Source organism: Macrosteles quadrilineatus, unplaced genomic scaffold (genome assembly GCF_028750875.1).
Source record: "Macrosteles quadrilineatus isolate MER2022 unplaced genomic scaffold, UCM_ALF_1.0 Scaffold_2__2_contigs__length_208266976, whole genome shotgun sequence".
NCBI lineage: Eukaryota > Metazoa > Arthropoda > Insecta > Hemiptera > Cicadellidae > Macrosteles > Macrosteles quadrilineatus.
The window spans coordinates 34,026,000-34,045,797 of NW_026542595.1; the positions used below are offsets into that span (position 1 = coordinate 34,026,000).

Below are 19,798 nucleotides of genomic sequence, written 5' to 3' on the forward strand. Positions count from 1 at the left end.
CACAACGTCTTTTAAGAACTGATTAAGGATCACTTTATGATATATTTTTGGGTATATAATATACATTTATTTACATTAAACATTCCTTAAAAAAAGAGAAAAAAACACCACTTGTTTTATAAAAATGTGATAAAATAAAAGACAAAAGTCTTTAACAAACACAACATTTCTTATATTTCTTAAAGTTAACAACCTAATCCAATCCCCAAATCCCTGCACTGTCCTTGATTGTGTGTCGGTTCTCCCTCCTATTTCTTGTGACAGCACTCGCTTCTCCTTTGGCCAAACATCTTTGTCTTAAAGCCATTCGATTTCTTTTTGCTAACGCCTTTTTTACTCTTTCCTGAATGATTTCTGGAGGAATGGTGGATGTTGTTGATACACTTCGAACGCTTTGGACATCTGTGTCAGCATCACTAAAGTTCTCTTCAGAACTGCAGTCAGCCAAAACCGGAATCGGAATAATTGATGGTGCTTTGTTTGTACTAGGTTCCTGATCCACGCTTTCTTCTTTTTCTGTTGTTATTTTACTTTTATGATATTTTTTCTCATCTTCTAACATACTCTGTTCTAGTTCAGCTCTCAGACTCTCAATATCTTCTTCTTTTTCTACCTTGTCTGAAACAGTTTCTGCGGTTCCTTCTTCATTATCTTCATTCCAACCTATTTCTGCCAATAGATCTTTTTCCATTTGTCTTGTGAATCCACTAGCGCTAACTTCTGCATCCAAAATGTCTTCCCTCCTGAAAAAAGTAAATAAAAATTATATGCTTCTCTAATTGAATAAAATAAATTCTACGATAGGTTTCTTATTCTTTGATAAACATTCATAAATTTCAATAATTACAGAATTTTTTTTTAGGTTTATAGTCCAGTCAAGGAATGAGGTGTAGAGTGCGTGAGCTACCTGCGATTCCTTCAGAAACTTGTTCAGGAGGCTTAGGGTGTTAATATACCAAGTTTTTTGATTGTACCTCGAAAACTATCAACTTTTTGTATACTATACTAAATTATAAAATTGAAGAAGGTTAAATTTTCTACAAGAAAAGTATAGTGTTTATTTTGGTTAAACAATTTACGAGTTATTACTAATTTAATTAATATCTTATTAAAATACTCCTACCATAAGAAATACATATGTAAATTAGTATGCAAAATGGGGAAAATCCTATCCGCCCAAAGGAAATATAACTGATATTCTGGAAATCTTGGTAACATTTCCAGCAATTTGACACTTTAATCATAAAATTTTGTCAAAAATTAAAGTGAGGGTGAGCGTTTAAAAACGGGATGATTTGAGGGTTTTTTATAATTCTTAATAAAAAACACCAAAATCCAACATGTTTGTTACCTCGCCCTCGCCTTAATTTTGGATCAATTTTTATGATTAAAGTGTCAAGCTATTGGAAATTTTGTCAAGGTTTCCAGAATATCAGTTATATTTCCTTTGGGCGGATAGAATTTGCCCCATTTCGCATACTAATTTACATTTATTTCTTATGGAAGGAGTATTTTAATAAGATATTAATTAAATAAGTAATAACTCGTAATCTGTTTAACCAAAATAAACACATTATATACTTTTCTTGTAGAAAATTTAATCTTCTTCAATTTTATAATTTTGTACAGTATACAAAAAGTTGATAGTTTTCGAGATATAATCAAAAAACCCAAAATGCGTACCATTACCCCCCCTTTCCCCCACCCAACCCCTGGCTCACCACCTAGGAGTCAGGACTTTTGGTATGTTAACACCCTAAGCCCCCTGAACAAGTCACTGCAGGAATCGTTTAGTTACCTGCTCACGCACTCTACACCGACTTTTGGATCATTCCTTTAAAATAATTGATCAGCAAGTTGTATTCAATTTAAGTACAGTCACATGTTGCACAAGTGAAACCCAAAACTTTGTAAACACACTTATTCAGACATGAATGGATTGCAAATTCATTTAAAATGCACTATATCTATATCAGGGTGTCCACCTGGCCAACCAGAAAAAAATCATGAGTAATTCATGAGTAAAAAAAATCCCGGTAGTTTAGTTCGTACTTTTCATACTAAAATTTCCAAAGTTTTTTGCGCGCGTCAACTCTCACAATGCTGTTTTAGCGCTAACACAGCTCGCTATTTTAGTTATCAGAAAGAGCATTCTCAGTTAAAGAAACAAAATTTATGATTACTGTAATATTGCCTGACGCAAGTATTCAATTTTTATATATTACTGATTCTTAATACTGATCATTTCAATTTTACCAAATTTATGTATGTAATTTTAAAGTTATGGGTTGTTTTTCAAGTGACATACAGAAATAAATAATGCAGAAATGACAACAACTTCATGTAGCCAATTTAAGTTTTAAACCCTTCCAAACACATTAAACAAATACCACGTCAAAGGTAATTGAAGATATTACAAAAAATATAAAAATTAAACTTTCTAGAAGTGTATCATTTTGAAATTTTGTGTCAAGCCAGACTCGAGGTTATATGGTAATGTTATATCGCGGCCATGGAAACATCATCGTCGTCTCCCTCGGTCACAGAAACGTCATCGTAATCTCCCGCTGTCACGGAATCGTCATCGTCGTCTCCCGCGGTCACGGAAACGTCATCGTCGTCACCCGCGGTAATGGAAACGTCATCATCTCCCGCGGTCACGGAAACGTCATCGTCTGCTCCCGCGGTCATGGAAACGTCATCGTCTGCTCCCGCGGTCACAGAAACGTCATCGTCGCCTCTCGCGGTCACGCAAACGTTATTGTAATCTCCCGCGGTCACGGAAATGTCATCGTCGTCTCCCGCGGTAATGGAAACGCCATCGTCATCTCCCGCGGTCACGGAAACGTCATCGTCGTCTCCCACGGTAATGGAAACGTCATCGTCATCTCCCGCGGTCACGGAAACGTCATCATCGTCTCCCGCGGTCACGGAAACGTCATCATCGTCATCCGCGGTCACGGAAACGTCATCGTCTCCCGCGGTCACAATAACGTCATCGTCATCACCGGCGGTCATGGAAACGTCATTGTCTTCACCCACGATTACGGAAACGTCATCTTCGTCTCCCGCGGTCACGGAAACGTCATCATCGTCTCCCGCGGTCACGAAAACGTCATCGTCTGCTCCCACAGTCACGGAAACGTCATCGCCTGCTCCCGCGGTCACGGAATCGTCATCGTCGTCTTCCACGGTCACGCAAACGTCATCGTCGTCATGCGCGATCGCGGCAAAATCAATAACAAATCCCACGGCCGTTTGAACATCATCATCGTCTCCCGCGGTCACGGAAACGTCATCTTCATGCGCGATCGCGGCAAATTGAAAATTCCCGGTTAAATACGAAATTCACGCATAATTCCGGGTTTTTTCCCGGTTCAAAAAAAATCACGCATAATTCCCGGTTTTCCCGGATTACCCGGTTGGTGGACTATATATTAATTTGAAACTGTTTTTCTTTGTGACAGCTAATTTGAGAGAACGGCTGGGCGTAGAAACTCGGTAGAGGTGTCTAAAGAAAGGGCTTGGTCTGTAGATGAGCCATCAAAAGAGAAACATGGTAAATTCTCTTGGGGCTCTGCCCCAGTGGCCTTTAAATTCCCATCCCATGTTATTCTTATGGGGGAAAACGGGTTTTTGTCACAGCTAATTTCAGAGAACGGCTGGGTATAGAAACTTGGTAGGGGTCTCTAAAGAAAGGTCTTGGTCTGTAGATGAGCCATCAAAAGAAAAACGAGGTAAATTCCCTTGGGGCTCTGCCGCAGAGGCCTTTAAAGTCCCCTCAGCAGATTTGTTTACATTCACACTACTTTTTAATGAAATAGCTGTTAATATTTAAATTGTGATTTACTGAATTCGTCAAAATGAAGTATTTGCGAAGGTTTTTTCTGATTTTAAAATCGATTTTCTTCTGCATCGTGTCATGTTTTGCAATATAATGTTGTAATGTTGTAATGTTATAATGTGCAATCCAAATCGGTGGAAAATCCTAATATCACAGTAACTCTTAAAATTATTTCTTATGGAGTTAACTTATGTATATTGTATGGGTTGGTTTCTGCCTTTTTTTACCACTTCTTGGAGATTGTACGTAGGCGTGTTGCACTTAGATGATATTCTTTGGCGTATTGCATCTGTAGACGATACTTGGGTTGGTGTAATTATTACAATGGGAAAAAGCGAGAAATCCTGGACAATTTGATATAGGCCTTCTAAAAATTAAACTGAATTAAAATAATAGAAATAATGTTTTTTTTCTTCATTAATAATCGTTATTATAGTGAACCTAATGCGTCTATGAGTGGGAAACATTTGTAGAAAACTCTAAAAAACAAGATCAGCTTTTGAAAAAAGATAAGATATTTACAAACAATCGTGATTATATCTAACTGTTATATCTAACATCGTGAGTATTTCCATTATCTTTGAGTCGATTTTTATAGTCATCGGAAATTATGACCGTTAGGCCTATTTGTTTTAAAATAACACTTGTAATGCTTCGCAATTGCTCGAATTCGAGCAACAGCTACACTAGTTAACAAAAACTTCGAAATTTGCATTTAAATTGACTAGCCTACCTGAGATGAAATTTTGCCAAATAATTTTGTCAGTGCTCGCATTATGAAATATTAGTCTTTCATTTTTTGTTAGAATACAATCTGATTAAAGCATAAATTAATATTATTCTAATACTGAAAATACAAATTTAAGGCCCAATTTCTCCAAATTCACACTAATGATGGTTTTGTTAATCTTCGGTTAAAACTAACTGATGGTTTAAGGTACAGTTAAATTTTATTGCTAGTGTAGTATGATCTACCAGTCTCACTGGTTAGCCCCAAATACCTATCTCATAGCATGAGTGTTGTCACGGTCAAACTGTTCTACGTACGTCATACGGGAAAACAGGAAGTGTGGCTCCGGCCTTGAATATCTACAATATCGACACGGAGCGGAAGTTGTAGTTGCGGTGTTGCCAATTCGCGGCCACCGTTTAGGACCGATATCGATAGGCTATATACAGACGAAACATATACGAATGCGACTTCATTGGTCCAAGCGGGAATACTGGAGACAAGCTATATACAATACTGTAATTATAATATATTCGCTAATTTGGCTGCCTCTTAAAAATTTTTGTGTTAACAGTTTTTTACATAAATAATACAAAACAAAGCTTTTGCTATTTGGCTGCCATATACGGCTTCCAATTGGGACCGGCCGCCAAATCAATTGCAAATCTGGCTATGTTCGGCCGCCAATTAGGACCAGATTCTTACATATATATAGCCTAGATATGTCCGTGAACACGAGAACTTGAGTAATCTTTGTCCAATTTTAATGAAATTTTGTTTAAAGGTGTAAGGCGGGATAACTTGAATGAGTTTGCTGACCAGCATGATCGGACCATGGGATCAGGGTTTTGCAGGAAGTTTAAGGGGTAAAAATTGGTTTTTCTCATTTTTGACCCTCAAAACACAAAATTTCCCAATTTCTCTTTAGATCTTTTTAAAGAGCTTAAAAAAATAATAATAATTTAGTACATCAAAGTGTTTTTGTATAGTTATTGGTAAGGGAGAAAAAAAATTGTAAATTTAAATATCCATGTTATTGTTATGGAGAATGTTGTAAAATGTTGTAGTTTGCTTGTTTATGGATATATTTTGATCAAACTTGGCAAATTTATTTATTTTATACTAACCTATTAATATTTCACTAAAAAACATACAGTTTATTAGTTTCCATAACAGCAAACCTAGGTACTCATTAAACCTAATAGATTTTATTGAAAATCAATTCAGACAAATGGAAATTTGTTTAGTCTGCAAGATTGCTGCGGCGGGGGTATTTTATATTTGATAGTAATATCTATATTTACCTTTGATATGGTATTATTTGTGTTTATTGTGACCATGGGAGATGTTTAGGATTTTGCCGCTATCGAAGGAGACATCGGTGTTGTTTCCGTTACCAATGAGGATAATTAGGATTATGACATAATCTCAGAAGACCAAGATGATGTCCACTCAACCACAAGGATATTCAGGAATTTGCTGCAGTGGCGGAAGTTTAAAATTATGTCCCCTTTGCAATGTGAGAAGTTCAATAATTTTCCGCCATCATAGAGGAACCGTTATCGCTGAGTGATATTCTGGATTTTGCTGTGATTGCAGAAGACAATGATGATGTGTTTTTGACCGAACAAGAATTTTGCGACAACCGGGAAAGATGATGACAAAATTACCATGAATTTCTTCCGATCAAAAATCTCAGTATGACACACCACACTAGTTATACCTAATAAAATTTTGTTAGGAAGTCTATCATTTACTTTTGGTATGCTATCACTTTATGTTTTTAGAAGGGTTTGTATTTGAATGAAATAATGAATTTATTTCCTCCAATAAAAACACACAATGGATACAAAATTGGCTTGGAAATTAACTGGCCACTTTGGCTAGTTAGAATTTAACATTGCTGCTTTAATTTGTTCCTTACTTCTAAACACTTCAAAATTACTTTGTGTTTGCATAGGGTCATAAATTCAGAGGTTGGTCATAAAAACGTATCGGTACTGAGAATCAATTTTTCAGGTATCAATAATGAGAATAGATAAATTTTGGTATTGAGACCAGGCTTATAGGTGAATTCCTTAATCCTAAAAATGACAATCAGAGCGTTCCCTTGAAGTAAACTAACTTTAATTAATACTTATGCTTAATATTAATAGTTCATCAAATTTTTTTATTTAACTTACGAAATGTCTTTGAAAGTTGGATACAAGGAACTTTCATATGAGAATCTCCTTTTGAAAAAATCTCGGATGCAGTTTACATCTCTTTCAAAGAACCTGTAAACAGAAAAATACCTAGTAAGGAAAAAAAAGAAAACTTTTAGGCTAAGCCCTTTTTGATTGACCAATTGACATAAAAACCATTAAGATTTCTTTAAGAATGTTCATTTTTTATGCTAAGTAAATTTAATTTTGTTTATGGAAGAAACAAGTAAATAACTCTAGCATTTTTCGGAATATTACAAAAAAAATTCTAGCATTGAAAGAGTTAATGAACAAGTTACTCCAACTCCCTGTAACATTAAAATGTTTAAAACTGTTATATTTAACTTTATAAAAATGTCAACTTTTGAATTTTTCTACATTTTTAATACTTAAAAAATAACTTTAAATTAAGAAAGTGTATATTAGAGATTATTGGGGCTTGTAAATATTTTTGTAAACATCTTGCATAAAACTACAAGATAAGTCTCCAAAAATAGTGTAGGAGAGAGCTTAATTCAGACATTTTTGGCTTTTTGTAAGAGGAGAGATGAAGATTCTTAATTAATTTAACATAAATTAACTTGAAATTTGGCATGTTGTACATTTTGTTAACCTAATTTACTTACACTTTTGCATTTGTGTGACATGTGGATACCATTTGAGGGAAATCGATGATAACAGGCTTGCCTTCATCGGTAATCATAATGTTGAATTCATTAAAGTCACCATGAATCACACCATAATTGCCCAATCTGACAATTAAATCCATCAAATCATCGTAGAGGGATTCAACATTTGGTACTTCACTCACTCTGGACCTAAAAATAATCCTCAATTGTTAGAATTTGTAAAGGAATTGTTAAGACTAAAGTTAACACCTGTTTTATACATTACTTTTCAGTAACTTCCGTGACTTAGGTAACCGGTAGACACCCTGTTAAATTGTAAAAAACAATATTAGTTTTAGAAGAAGCTACATCTACAAGCTGTAGATAAATAAGATCAGAAATGAGAAAAACAAATCTCAAAACGTGTGTACATAGAATTTTAATTATAGTCAATTAAGTGAACCACTGTAATTTCCAGGTTTGGAGGCGGTGAGTGAATAGCTCAAGGGGAGGGATCAGGGACTTTTGGGAAAATACGCGACTTATGTGGTTCTATCACATATAAAAAAATCCAGCTTTCCACCATTTATTTGCATAAAAAAGGGTGTTTTTTTTAAACAAAAAGATAGACAAAAAGAATCACTCACAGAGGTTCCCCGTGTATCAAATCCATGATGACACAGTGTCTGTTACAGTCAATGGGTCGAGGAACAGGAAAGTCCCGATTGTGTAGAGCCTTCATATAAGCAAACTCTTTAGCTGCTGATATTCTGGACAGATAAAGCCACCCTGCCTTATTTCTGTGAGCATGATAGTCCCGCTTCTCTTTGATGTTGCGGAAACATGTTCTACCGAGCCTGAAAAAACAAAAGTTATATGTCCAGTTAGGTTTAAAAAATGAAAAATATACAAACAATGATCTAAAATATTTTTTAAATTATGATCCCTAAATCACAAAGAGAATTTGTTAAAATTTTTGTACAAGCTATTTGGACAATACATGTAGGCTTAATTCACTGACGAACAATAATCTATATATTTTTTTTATTATGATCCCTAAATAATAAAGAGAATTTGTTCAAATTTTTGTACACACTATTTGGACAATGCATGTATGCTTACTTCACTGAATTTGTAAATTAGCCGAATCCGATCATGGAAAGAAGTTTTTTGAGGGGTTATTAAAATAAGATAATTTTTTTTTTAACCTGTGTGAGTTATATTCTATATTATTTATAAGCAGGATAAAATTAACTGCAGTATATTGCTTAAAGTTTTAAAATATAAGACTCATAACATTTGACAAATTTACACATTTCATCGTAGTTTTTAAATGTAAATTATAATGATAATTTTAGCGAATTACCCTGTAGGGAAGTAGCTATTATCGTAGGTAAGACCTAGGCCCGGGACAGATTTACTTTTTCATTTTGATGTCTCCAGAGGCCAAAAATACTATTCGTTCATCTTACTAATATTATTATAAATAAATGTGAAAGTATGTGTGTTTGTTTGAAGTTCAATCACGCATAAACCACTGGACGGATTGGGCTGAAATTTGGCCTGATGATAGCTTACATTCCCGATTAACATATAGGTATATTATTATCTCAAAAATCCATTCGGGCTCCGCCCCAGTGGCTCTGCAGTTCCCCGTGTTAACCTTATGAGTATTCATATTTAAAGGGAATTAAAGCATTTAGTCAGCTGTTTTAACTAAAAAAGGTTCGTTCTATGACATACAAAAGCATTAAAAAGTTATAAGATTTACCAACAGGGTGCAGCACTATAATTATTTTTGCATTTATGTACAGCTAATTTGAACTAAGCAGCAACAACAAACTGTGATACGCAATGGGAACTGTCAAAGTAGGATTGTATACAGTTATTTTTTTATGTCATGAATAATTTGTGATTTTTTGCAAATTTTTTATAATTTTTTCTTTCTTTATAGTTTAGGTTGAGAGTGGTAAGAACATTATGGTTGGTAGGCCTAGATGTGTAATACTATAGTATATCGTCAATTTAAAGAAGCAAATTTTATCAAACTGTGTCCTCCCTCATTGCAAACGCAAAGCTTGAGTATAACTGCACTACGCATTTTAAACTTATATGTCAACCCCGTACGAAGGACAGGTTCTCTGCTAGTCTTTTTATATACAGCAGACTCCCTCTTATTCGGAGTCCTCAAATTTGTACACAAGTGCCTAAGCCATCTCAGTACTAACCAAATTAGTTAATAGCAAAATTTATATCTTAGGTGAGATAAATTTAACCCTCTGTAACCTCTGACCACTGACCTGTGTAGCTTTAAACAAAGGGCTTCACCCTCTTCATCTGCAACCACATAAATATTTGACTCTTTTCCGACTCCTATCTGGTTTCCAAAGGAAGCAACAATTCCTCGAGATGTCAGAGTTTTCAGAGCCAAATAGTCATATCCGGAATTTGTCAGCCTGTAGCCATCATCTAACAAACAAAAAAAAGGCTTTAGTACATTTAGTACTTTAGGCACACATAACTAACTACATTATATTTCGAAAGCATTACTCAGATGAAAATATAAACTTGTAGTGAATGGAACTAGCAAGCAGAGGCTACAACGGGATTCAATTATACTGAGTCCTGGAACATTTTGTTATTACTTTCTCCGCCTATACATTAGTAAGCCTGGAGAAAGTTTTGTTTTTGTCAAAATTTTCAAATTTGAGTTTTTGGATGTATCCTACATTTTGGGTTCCCCTGAACCAAAAAGATTGTTTTCAAAGTGATTGTCTGTCCATGTGTGTGTCGATGTGTACAGAGTTACAGACCACACCTGTGGTCTGATCTTGGTAAAATGTGATATGTCCATAGTATGCCTTAATCAATGGTATCTTCAGGAGTTTTTATTTTCAACGTTAATGATGATTTTCTTACAAAAACCCATGGGTACCGGTACAGAAAATAGACAGAACATTTCACAAATATACGAACACTATTTTAATTAAAATTTAGTACGTTATAGTCCTTTCTCCTTAACACTATGGTTCTACTTAACAAAATGGTTCAACCCCCACTGCTGTAAAAATTGTGGTTCAAAAGTTGTGATTTAACTTTAGCAATTTTTGTGATTTCCCCATCATTCCCAGCGCTTACCCATGGTAAAGGTTGTTAACATGCCAATGGGGAAAATATGAGTCAGACTGCTGATACCAATTATTTGTTTATGCACTAAAAAGTTTGCACAGTTAAGTTAGTTGGATTGTTTATTTGAATTTTAAAAAGTGAGGTAACTAGCTCCTTAAAAAACTTTGTTTAAACATGTGACTTACAATGTTTTCCTCTTTCATAGCTGACCAGTCTATGTTTGCAAAGTTCCTTCAGAAGCTTGTGGACACCACCATGACGGAGATTTGCTATAGAAGCAACAAGGGATCCAGGAACTAGTTCATGATTTTTCATTCCCATTTCAATCTAAAACAAATAAGTTTTTTTGGTAATTATTGTTTCGCCTTAACCTTTTTTTTTACTGTAAATTTAAATTTTGATTGATCATCAATATAAACATAGGCTAATTAAGGATATTTAGTAAGTTAGGCTAGGTATTCTGTACAAGTAATTTAGTGCTACTTGCGTTTGATAGGCCCCAAAAGTCCCAAAAAAGAGCTTATCAGTGTATTTTAAAGGAGACCACTCTGTGTACTGGTGTGTTCACATCGGGTTTTCAATGTCTCAAAGAAGTTTGATGATTTTATTGCAATCTAGTTTAGGTAGGTACTCAAAATCTTAGTGGAAAGCTAAAACAAACTAGTCATTGAAAAACATGTGAAAAGAACAACAATAACTAGACCTAAAGGAGTTATTGACAAGTTTTTTGAAAATATATCTTATATATACCGGTAGGCTAACTTAGTCCCATCCAACCAAAGTTTATTTAATATTAAGTACCTAAGTTAAGTTAATTATGTATTTCATGGTAAGGTAAACATACCAAATACGGGACACCCACAACATACCGGACGCGCCAGGTTTCGTCTCAAATAATAAGCATATTCTTAATCTGATCAACATCAACTTAAGATTAATGCATTCGTTGGCTTTTAATCTGTATGCAGACAAATGGGATTGTAGATTGTCATAGGCCACTAGATCCAGTAAGCCGCAATTGGTCATGCTGTACACAGTTTTGACAAATTTCTAAAATCTCTTGTTTGTTTCCTTAAGAAAATGGTTGTTTCTTAAGCTTTAATAACCATACCTGTACCTGTGATAAAGTAGGCCTACAGTTGTTAATATGAATATTTAAATATTTTTCCCTTATTTTAAACCATAATAAAGACCCAGAAACTATTGACTAATTTTCAAGCCGTCCGGAATTAGGCAGCGGCATTTCCTAACTCCCAATTGTTACATTTTTTGTTATATATTTACTGATTTTGACTGGTTATTAACTGTAAATCGCTATAAGATCCATATTAGATAATGAATAAAATCATATATTTTTCAAAATGTATAAAAGTTGAGTACTTTAAAAGGATATTTTTAGCAGAAAATGGTCTTCTTAGGCCCACTGAAGTAGGCTAGTTCCAAACTACCAAGTGTTACGTTTTTCGTAGCATATTTTTACGTATTATTAATTTTATATGGCAATCCATCTATATAAATAAAATTAGAGTTTTGTCTGTACATTGCTCAGAATCATAAACTTTTAGGTTATTTTTACGTTTTATACATTAGAGAAACCGAAACAAGTCTCATCTAAATTTCTGTCTGTCTTCATGTCTGTTACGACCCAAGAGCCATTTTACGCGGCCTACTCCTGAAAAACGAGAGTACCTATCAAGTTCCAAATCATTTTAATGTATTCACTGGATTGGCGAAATTGTCTTTAGCCATTAAAATATGGCGTCACCACTTTGTAAATAAAATAACGGACGTTAAAAACCCAATTTTGTGCGATTTTTTGTAAAGTTTTCTCCCAATGTTTAGCACATATTCTTCTATGAAATAACGAACAGCTGTTCAAATCAAGATTATTTCTTCTAGCTGTCACTGATATGTTTACATTGAATGTTGTTTACAAATACCGCAACCATTTCCGATCACGTTTTGAAAGCAAATCCAAACCAATTAAGATTAAAAACGTTTTTCCTTACATAACGGATTTAATTAATCGCAAATGCAATAATATGTAGGGTAACAGTAAATGAAAATAGAGATTCTTTGTGTATAAAATTGTTCTTGAGTTTTGATAACCGGGAAATAGACCTTGAATCAGTGTTGTATATTGCTGGGAAACTTACATTTTTTAAATGAGCGTTTTCAGTCGAGACTCGGCACACGACCGACGCGCGTCTACTTGTCTATAGTAAAAATAAAAGTAGGCCTACTGTGTATTTATGTTTTATTCGTCATGTGTATAAGTGTACAGTTCGTGTATGTGTTTCAAAAACTCCAAGACGCACCTAATGGGGAAGCTCAAGACCTTTAGGACTTATGATGGCGATTAAATTTCGCCGAAATGCATCTCCTGTAATAGGATACATTAGGATCGACCAGCGAACAAAGGTAATTTAGCCTTTTATTGATTGTCATACCGATCCGGAACAACAACAAACGACATAAAATGAAGTTATAATAAATAGTTTGGCCAGCATATCTGAAAATATGCAAACTAACCCTAGTAGCACAAATATGTATTTTATAAATATTTTATATATTCAAAGTTGTATTTGATAGAACCTCGAATAAAATATATAAATAATATATCTTTAATAATAGTTTGATATATTCAAATATATATTTCAAATATTACCAAAAAGCAATGCAAAATATCAATTAAATATAAGTTTTGAATATATAAAATAAATTCATAATATACAGGGTGCGGCAAAAGTCAGTATACCGAAAAAGCAGTTAAACTGTAGCTAGCATTAAACATAACTATAAAAGTATAATTTTAATGTACCTGTTAGAGAAGCTGCTCAATGTGACCACCATCATTGTCTATACACTTGTAGCGCCTTTTCAACACTGACTTACAGATTTTGTTGCATAGTTGTGGTGTGAATAAAACATCAAAATGTTTTGTTATTAATTCTTTTGAACGTTCTAAACTTTGAGGTCTCTCCGAAAACACGTGTTCTTTTAACAAACCCCACATACTGAAATCGCACGGAGTTAGGTCTGGGGACCTAGCAGGCCACTCAATAGTTCCTCTACGTCCTATCCATTCATCGAAGTTATCATTTTAAAATGCTCGAACATTTAGGCCATAGTGGAGGTGCTCCGTCTTGCTGCCAAATAATCGAACGACGACGCAACTGTTCAAAAGTGGCATACTAACAAAACAAACATTCATCGACAAAGAATAAACAAAGACAAAATCAACCACGACTAGACGTCAGATTAGATAAGGAATAACACTGATATAATAATAGCGCGAGAGATAAACAATTACGCTCACCGGCCTGCAGCGGTATACTGACTTTTGCCGCACCCGGTATATTGATAAAATAAGTATAGAATCTATAATATATATATTATATATTATATATATAAAATATTTTTGAAACTATATTATATATTTAAAGTATTTATAAATATATTTTGAAACACGTCATATATTTGAATACAAATATATGACGTGTTTCAAAATATATTTATTGCAAATTATTTATTTGACAATTATAATAGATTATATATATTCTACAAATTATTATTTTATTAATAAATAAAATAATAATTTGTAGAATATATATAATCTATTATAATTGTCAAATAAATAATTTGCATCTTTTTGTTTTTTATAGTTTCTATCAAGTTTCTATAATTGCTATTGTGAAAGCGTTAAAATTAAGTAAATAGTAATACATACTTTGAATGGTGCCACTCTATCATGCACGTAAAGAAAAAATTACGCATATAGTTAAGAGGCAGTATACATGTTCGACAGCTACATGTGGGTCAAACGAAAAAAGTGTTGATGGGTTTTACTTTTTAATTGCACTAGGCTATGTGACAATGAATGTGATCATAGAAATCTCGAATGATTGGCTAGAAAAGGGTGCTAGAGACTGGCGACCTTTTAAGAAACTAATTACGTTTGTATATGTCGTTCTAAAAATAATTATTTGATTTACTTATGTTATAAATTACATAAAATTTGTCATAGTATTTAAATTATTTTTTGTAGTTTACTGTATTTGTATTCGTGGGGACTACTCACTATTCACTACAGCACTATTCAACTCAACAACTAGATGCTCAACAACAGATTAACAGAATCATATTATACTGTAGTATCAAAAATATTTCAAGTATTGCAACCATTGCAACTGTCGGCTACTCTTTCACCATTTGAAAACTAACACTAACAACAGTCACAGATAGCTCAGAGGTAAGGTAAGAGTCTCATGAGTCGAAGGACCCAGGTTTGAGATCCATCCGGGCCAAAAAAATTTTATCTAGTTTTTTTTTCAAAATTTGTTTTTATAAACTATTTAATCAATTTACTCAACTGATAATTGTGCTTTTCATACTAAATCTATATTATTTTGTGTTTTTTAATGTTTAGGCCCCATGGAATGTTTAAAGTGATATTAAATACATTTTTTATTAATTTAAATATTATTCACTAAAATATATTATCGGAACATATTTTTTTAATATTTAATAGATTCAAAAACATATTTTTCTTATATTTAATATATTTTAAATATTATATATAATTGACATTAATACACACTTGAGATACATAAAATAGATTTTAAATATATTTATTCATATGTATTCAATATATATTTGTGCTACTAGGGAACTGCAGGTTCTTTATATAAGAAGGTTTCAACTGATTACTATAAGATCCCCGTGCGTAGAACGGGTACACAGCTAGTTATTATTACAATTAAAAATTATAAAATTTCCAAAAATTACAAAAATGTAGACTTTGAAACAATCTTTTTAGGATATAATGGTTTTTTTCGGACTGAAGCAGTTCCGAACCGCCGAACCTTACGTTTTTTGTGTTATATATACACATTATGAACTGATAACAGCCATACGATCGGTAATTGGCAGGTTTTTAACCTAAGGTGGTTTCTGTTTTTTTCTTTTTTTCATGTGTGTATTTTTGTGTTTGTTTGTTGTATGAAAAAGCAATAAAGATTTCTTAAAAAACAAAAAATTATTACACTTATAATATTGAATATTGTTTGAATATATTTTCAAAATTCACAAATATTTAGTATACTTTGGAATGTTATTCTTAAACAGAAAATAGTTTCTTAGGCCTACTGAAGCAGTTCTAAACTACCGAATGTTAAGTGTTTTTTTTCTGTTATATTTACAAATTATTAACTTGACTGTAAGCATGTATAAAATCATACCAGAGGTCAACTCACCCCATCTCCACTTACATGACTCATATTCCAGGGAACGCCTAAAAAATACCAGCTGACCTAGTGAGATCATCCCCTTTAACTCAACCCTTGTTATTTTTAATGTAGGCCTAGCCTACTAAATCTTGTATGAGATATAATTTAAGAATTAAATGAGAATAAAAATTGATCAATACATTTTTCAAAATTCAGGCAGTTTCAAAATATTTGGTATTGGTTGAAAAAAAAACACAATTTCTGGTACAGTAGAACCTCTTTAATCCGAACTAATTGGGACCGGGGGTAATTCGGACTATTGAATAGTTCGGATTACAGAACATATTATTCTTTTTACACAACAATAGCTAAAATATCTCTAAAATTGATCGTAATTATTTCGGGAAAGAGAAAAATGCTTTATAAAGTAAATTAGGTACATTGGTTACGGTATTTATTACGTTAGTAAAGATAGTAAATTAACAGTAGGCCTACTGTACATTAAATACAATATACAATAAAGGACCACTGTACTGTGTATAAAGTACAGCAATGAAGCGTTCGGATTAGTGGATGTTCGGATTAAAGAGGTTTTACTGTAATATATATTATTATTGACTTCAAACTCTGAAAATTAAATCAGGAAAAAATAAGAAATCATTTTCATAACAACAATTAAAGCTATCAACAAAAACATAGGCCTACCTATAAATATATTTTACAGATTACCTAATTCATAACCTAACCTTAACCGTCCGGTATTTGGTATGTTTACTTTAGAGTTTGGTTAAGTAACTGATGTTAATTGAATTAGCTAAGTTTAATTGTTATTTAAGGTTTAATTGTATGAGGGAGGAAGTAAGTTATTACAATATCAAACAGCTGAAAATTTAAATCATTCACAGCAATTCAAAGTGTAAACAAGAAAAACAATTAAAAATGACAACATTACAAATCCTAACTTAGGATGTTTTTTTTTTTAGTAGATAATAACTTATGGTGTCAGAGAATAAGGAGTGTTTTAATACACGCTAAAGGATATTATAAGTTAAGTCGTTAGAACATAGAAATTTTAACCAGTAGGACTAGCCTAAGTTAATATTTAACATACCTAATTGCCTGGTTTTCTTTCAGCAATCAACGCTCACTAGTTTTTTTAGACAGGTTTGCTAAGGTTGCTGTGTGGTAGGCCTATCAAGTATAACTACCCGACTAAGTTATGGCCGGGTGCGGGTACAATCAATGAGCTGCATGAGTGAGCAAAAATGTTAGTTTTCATCTAAATACGAAAGGTAGGCCTACAGTGACATATAGCATGTAGACCTACTGCCGACCAGTCAGACAACTGAAGGAGTACAGGCCGGATTTTTTCCCCCCGGAATTTTACCCCCTGGCAGGATATATATTAGAAATGATTAATTTTCATATTTCAGTATTTTATTACCTAATTGTAAACATTGTCTTATTAACTAGCCTAACTTTATACATTTATTTTGTAATCTCACCTAGGCCTAACTAAACAGAATTCGCTCTTTAATTTTGATGTTCGGAATTTGCGTTTGGGGCCAAATTTCTATTGGTTGATAAGTATACCTATGTAAAATAAACTGAGTAGCTCATTTGAATGATAATTGGGTGAACATTTCTTCTTAGAGAAACAATACTTAAGGCATATTTTGTTATTGTTACAATATAAACAAAAAACATTGTTTTACCACGGTTGTATAATAAATTTTTAAAGAAATCTTTGAATGAATTACCATTCTGATGTTTGTTTATATACATCATAAGTTGTTAACCAACAGATGGCTTCAAAAATCGATCCTGCCTGATAAGGCCTACTCAAATCTCAAAATTAAAAACCTGTTCGATTAGTTAAAAGTTACAAATAAATTAAGATAGGCTACTTAATAATAAAATGTTTAGACCTACTATTAAAATAAAACTGAATTAAGATAACTAAAACCATTCTCACTAACTTAATTTATATATCTGGCCAGGGGGTAAAATTCTGGGGGTAAAAATCCAGGCCGTACGTTTTGAGATGACCTCATGAAGGGGGTTAAAGACGGGGGGTAAAATATCAGCCCGTACACTCTAGATTTTATAATTTGATGTGTTCTGAATAAAAGTCACAACCGTGAAAATAACTTATTATGTTTAATTCCGCGTTTAATCCATCGAACTGATGTTGCGAAACTCAAAAGCTCGCGACCGGGATCTTACCCCCTGGTTTGTGAAGTCACGTTCACCCAGAGGGTAAAATTCCAGGATGATAAAAATCCGCTACCCATGCCAGTCCCTGTGCACGATCTTCTACAGTACGAGAAACGAGCAGATAGCAATGAATAATATTACCGAAAGATCCTTTGTAGACTAGAGATGTGTCGTTCGGTCATGACCCGTTCGATTTCAACGGATCAGTCAGGTGAACAAGTGATCCGGGTCACACTTAGGCCTATTCAAAAGACCCGTTCAATTCTGATTTCGTTCACTCTAATCAACTGACTGTTTTAATTTTATAACGAAACTCTATTTTAAGAAAAATCGCGTATCTTAATATATTTACTCATAAAAAAAAAACATTATTTATTGAGTTTAAAATATCAATATGGACTTAATTTAGCCTACAAAATAATACAGGATAGAAAATATGTTTTGTGTTGATTCACGTAGTTTACTTTGGTTTCGTTCGGTCTCGGTCTTTTCATTCATTTCGTTCGCCAAGATACGATGACCGAAGAAGTCCGATTGCGTTCGGAATGGCAACTACAGACACAGAACACGGAACGGACCGAACTAACTAATGTGAATTAATGGAACAAAAAGTGGACGATTGGCACTTTCAAGCCTAGGTTCGAACCAATAATATAGTGGCCTAATAATATGTGGCAGTCGACAGACCGGTTCAATTGAACGGGTCTTTTGAACGGGTCGCGGCAGTGAACGAGACCGGTTGACCCGGATCAGTAAAGTGATCCGAACGTCCCATCTCTATTGTAGACAGTATTGCCAAATGCAGGGGCGAAGTAGGCTACCCGGGTCAAGGCCCCACTAGAAAAAACAGGCCATGCTGCAGGATCCATAACGTCACACTAGTGGATAGATTTCATTGATAAATCCATTGCCATCGCCATTCCCATATGTTTTAGGTAAATAAACAAGCTGGCTGTTTGTAAGATTTTAATGGTACAGTAAGAGTTTAGTACAACTATCCACCACTGTGACGTAGTGTTGCGCTGCCCGCGCTGCAGCATGGCCTGTTTTTCTAGTGGGGCCTTGCCCGGGTACAGCAATAACAAAAGAAGAAAAAGGGCATCCAATAAATATTGACAATGTATAGGGCCTAGCCTCAATTTGAGGTTAGGATTCTTTCACATCCAGCTCAGCTGCTGACTCAGGTTGTTGCTATTGCCTGCCGGTTAGGATAATATCCATTTGTAATCATTGGCCTAGGACTTGCATGATCCGATTTCATGACCTAGGGTTACTAGGTCATGAAATCGGATCATGCAAGTCCTAGGCCAATGATTACAAAGGGAACAAATAAAGCAATAAAACATAAGTTAAGTTACTTACGGCTGTAAGAACCCTAAAATCTTCTTTGGTAAGATATCGTAACATAGACACATTAAGTTTCCCCATTTTCAAAAACTAAGTCAAAAAACAAAAGTCAATGGTTGAGGTTAACTAACTGACTACAAAACAACGTGAAGCCGTGAAAGTGAAAGACGAAAGAACAAAACGAACAGAACACCAGCAAAAGCAAAACTCAAAGCTCAGAGCCGCAGACTGAGCGGGTCGCGTTCCGGACAGGCTCAAGGGAGCCATACGTGACGTCAATGGAGTAACCACTTTGTGATAAAAAGTGTATGTACCACTGTTTTTGCTAGTTTTGTTTCAGAGTGTCGTGTTGTTAGGTTGGCCGTGTGATTGGTTGGTGGGACTTGTCACAAAATTAGAGGCAAGATCAAGATGGTGTCATTCTGTTCTTTTGTTGATAGTAAACAAAAATATGTCAACATTATAATTGCACTATAAGTCTGTTTATTTAA

The 19,798-nt window shown here is 33.9% G+C and overlaps 1 protein-coding gene across 1 annotated transcript; it reads right to left on the reverse strand.

Annotated features, from left to right (window-relative positions):
- Positions 1-150: 150 nt before the first annotated feature.
- Positions 151-19,456, reverse strand: LOC128986418 (serine/threonine-protein kinase RIO2). Its single transcript, XM_054406785.1, has 7 exons — positions 19,323-19,456; positions 10,701-10,842; positions 9,687-9,855; positions 8,034-8,243; positions 7,405-7,596; positions 6,758-6,850; positions 151-743 (listed from the first exon to the last, which is right to left on the reverse strand). Exons 1-7 carry the CDS (start codon positions 19,386-19,388, stop codon positions 194-196), a joined length of 1,422 nt encoding a protein of 473 aa, XP_054262760.1. The 5' UTR covers positions 19,389-19,456; the 3' UTR covers positions 151-193.
- Between the last annotated feature and the right edge of the window lie 342 nt (positions 19,457-19,798).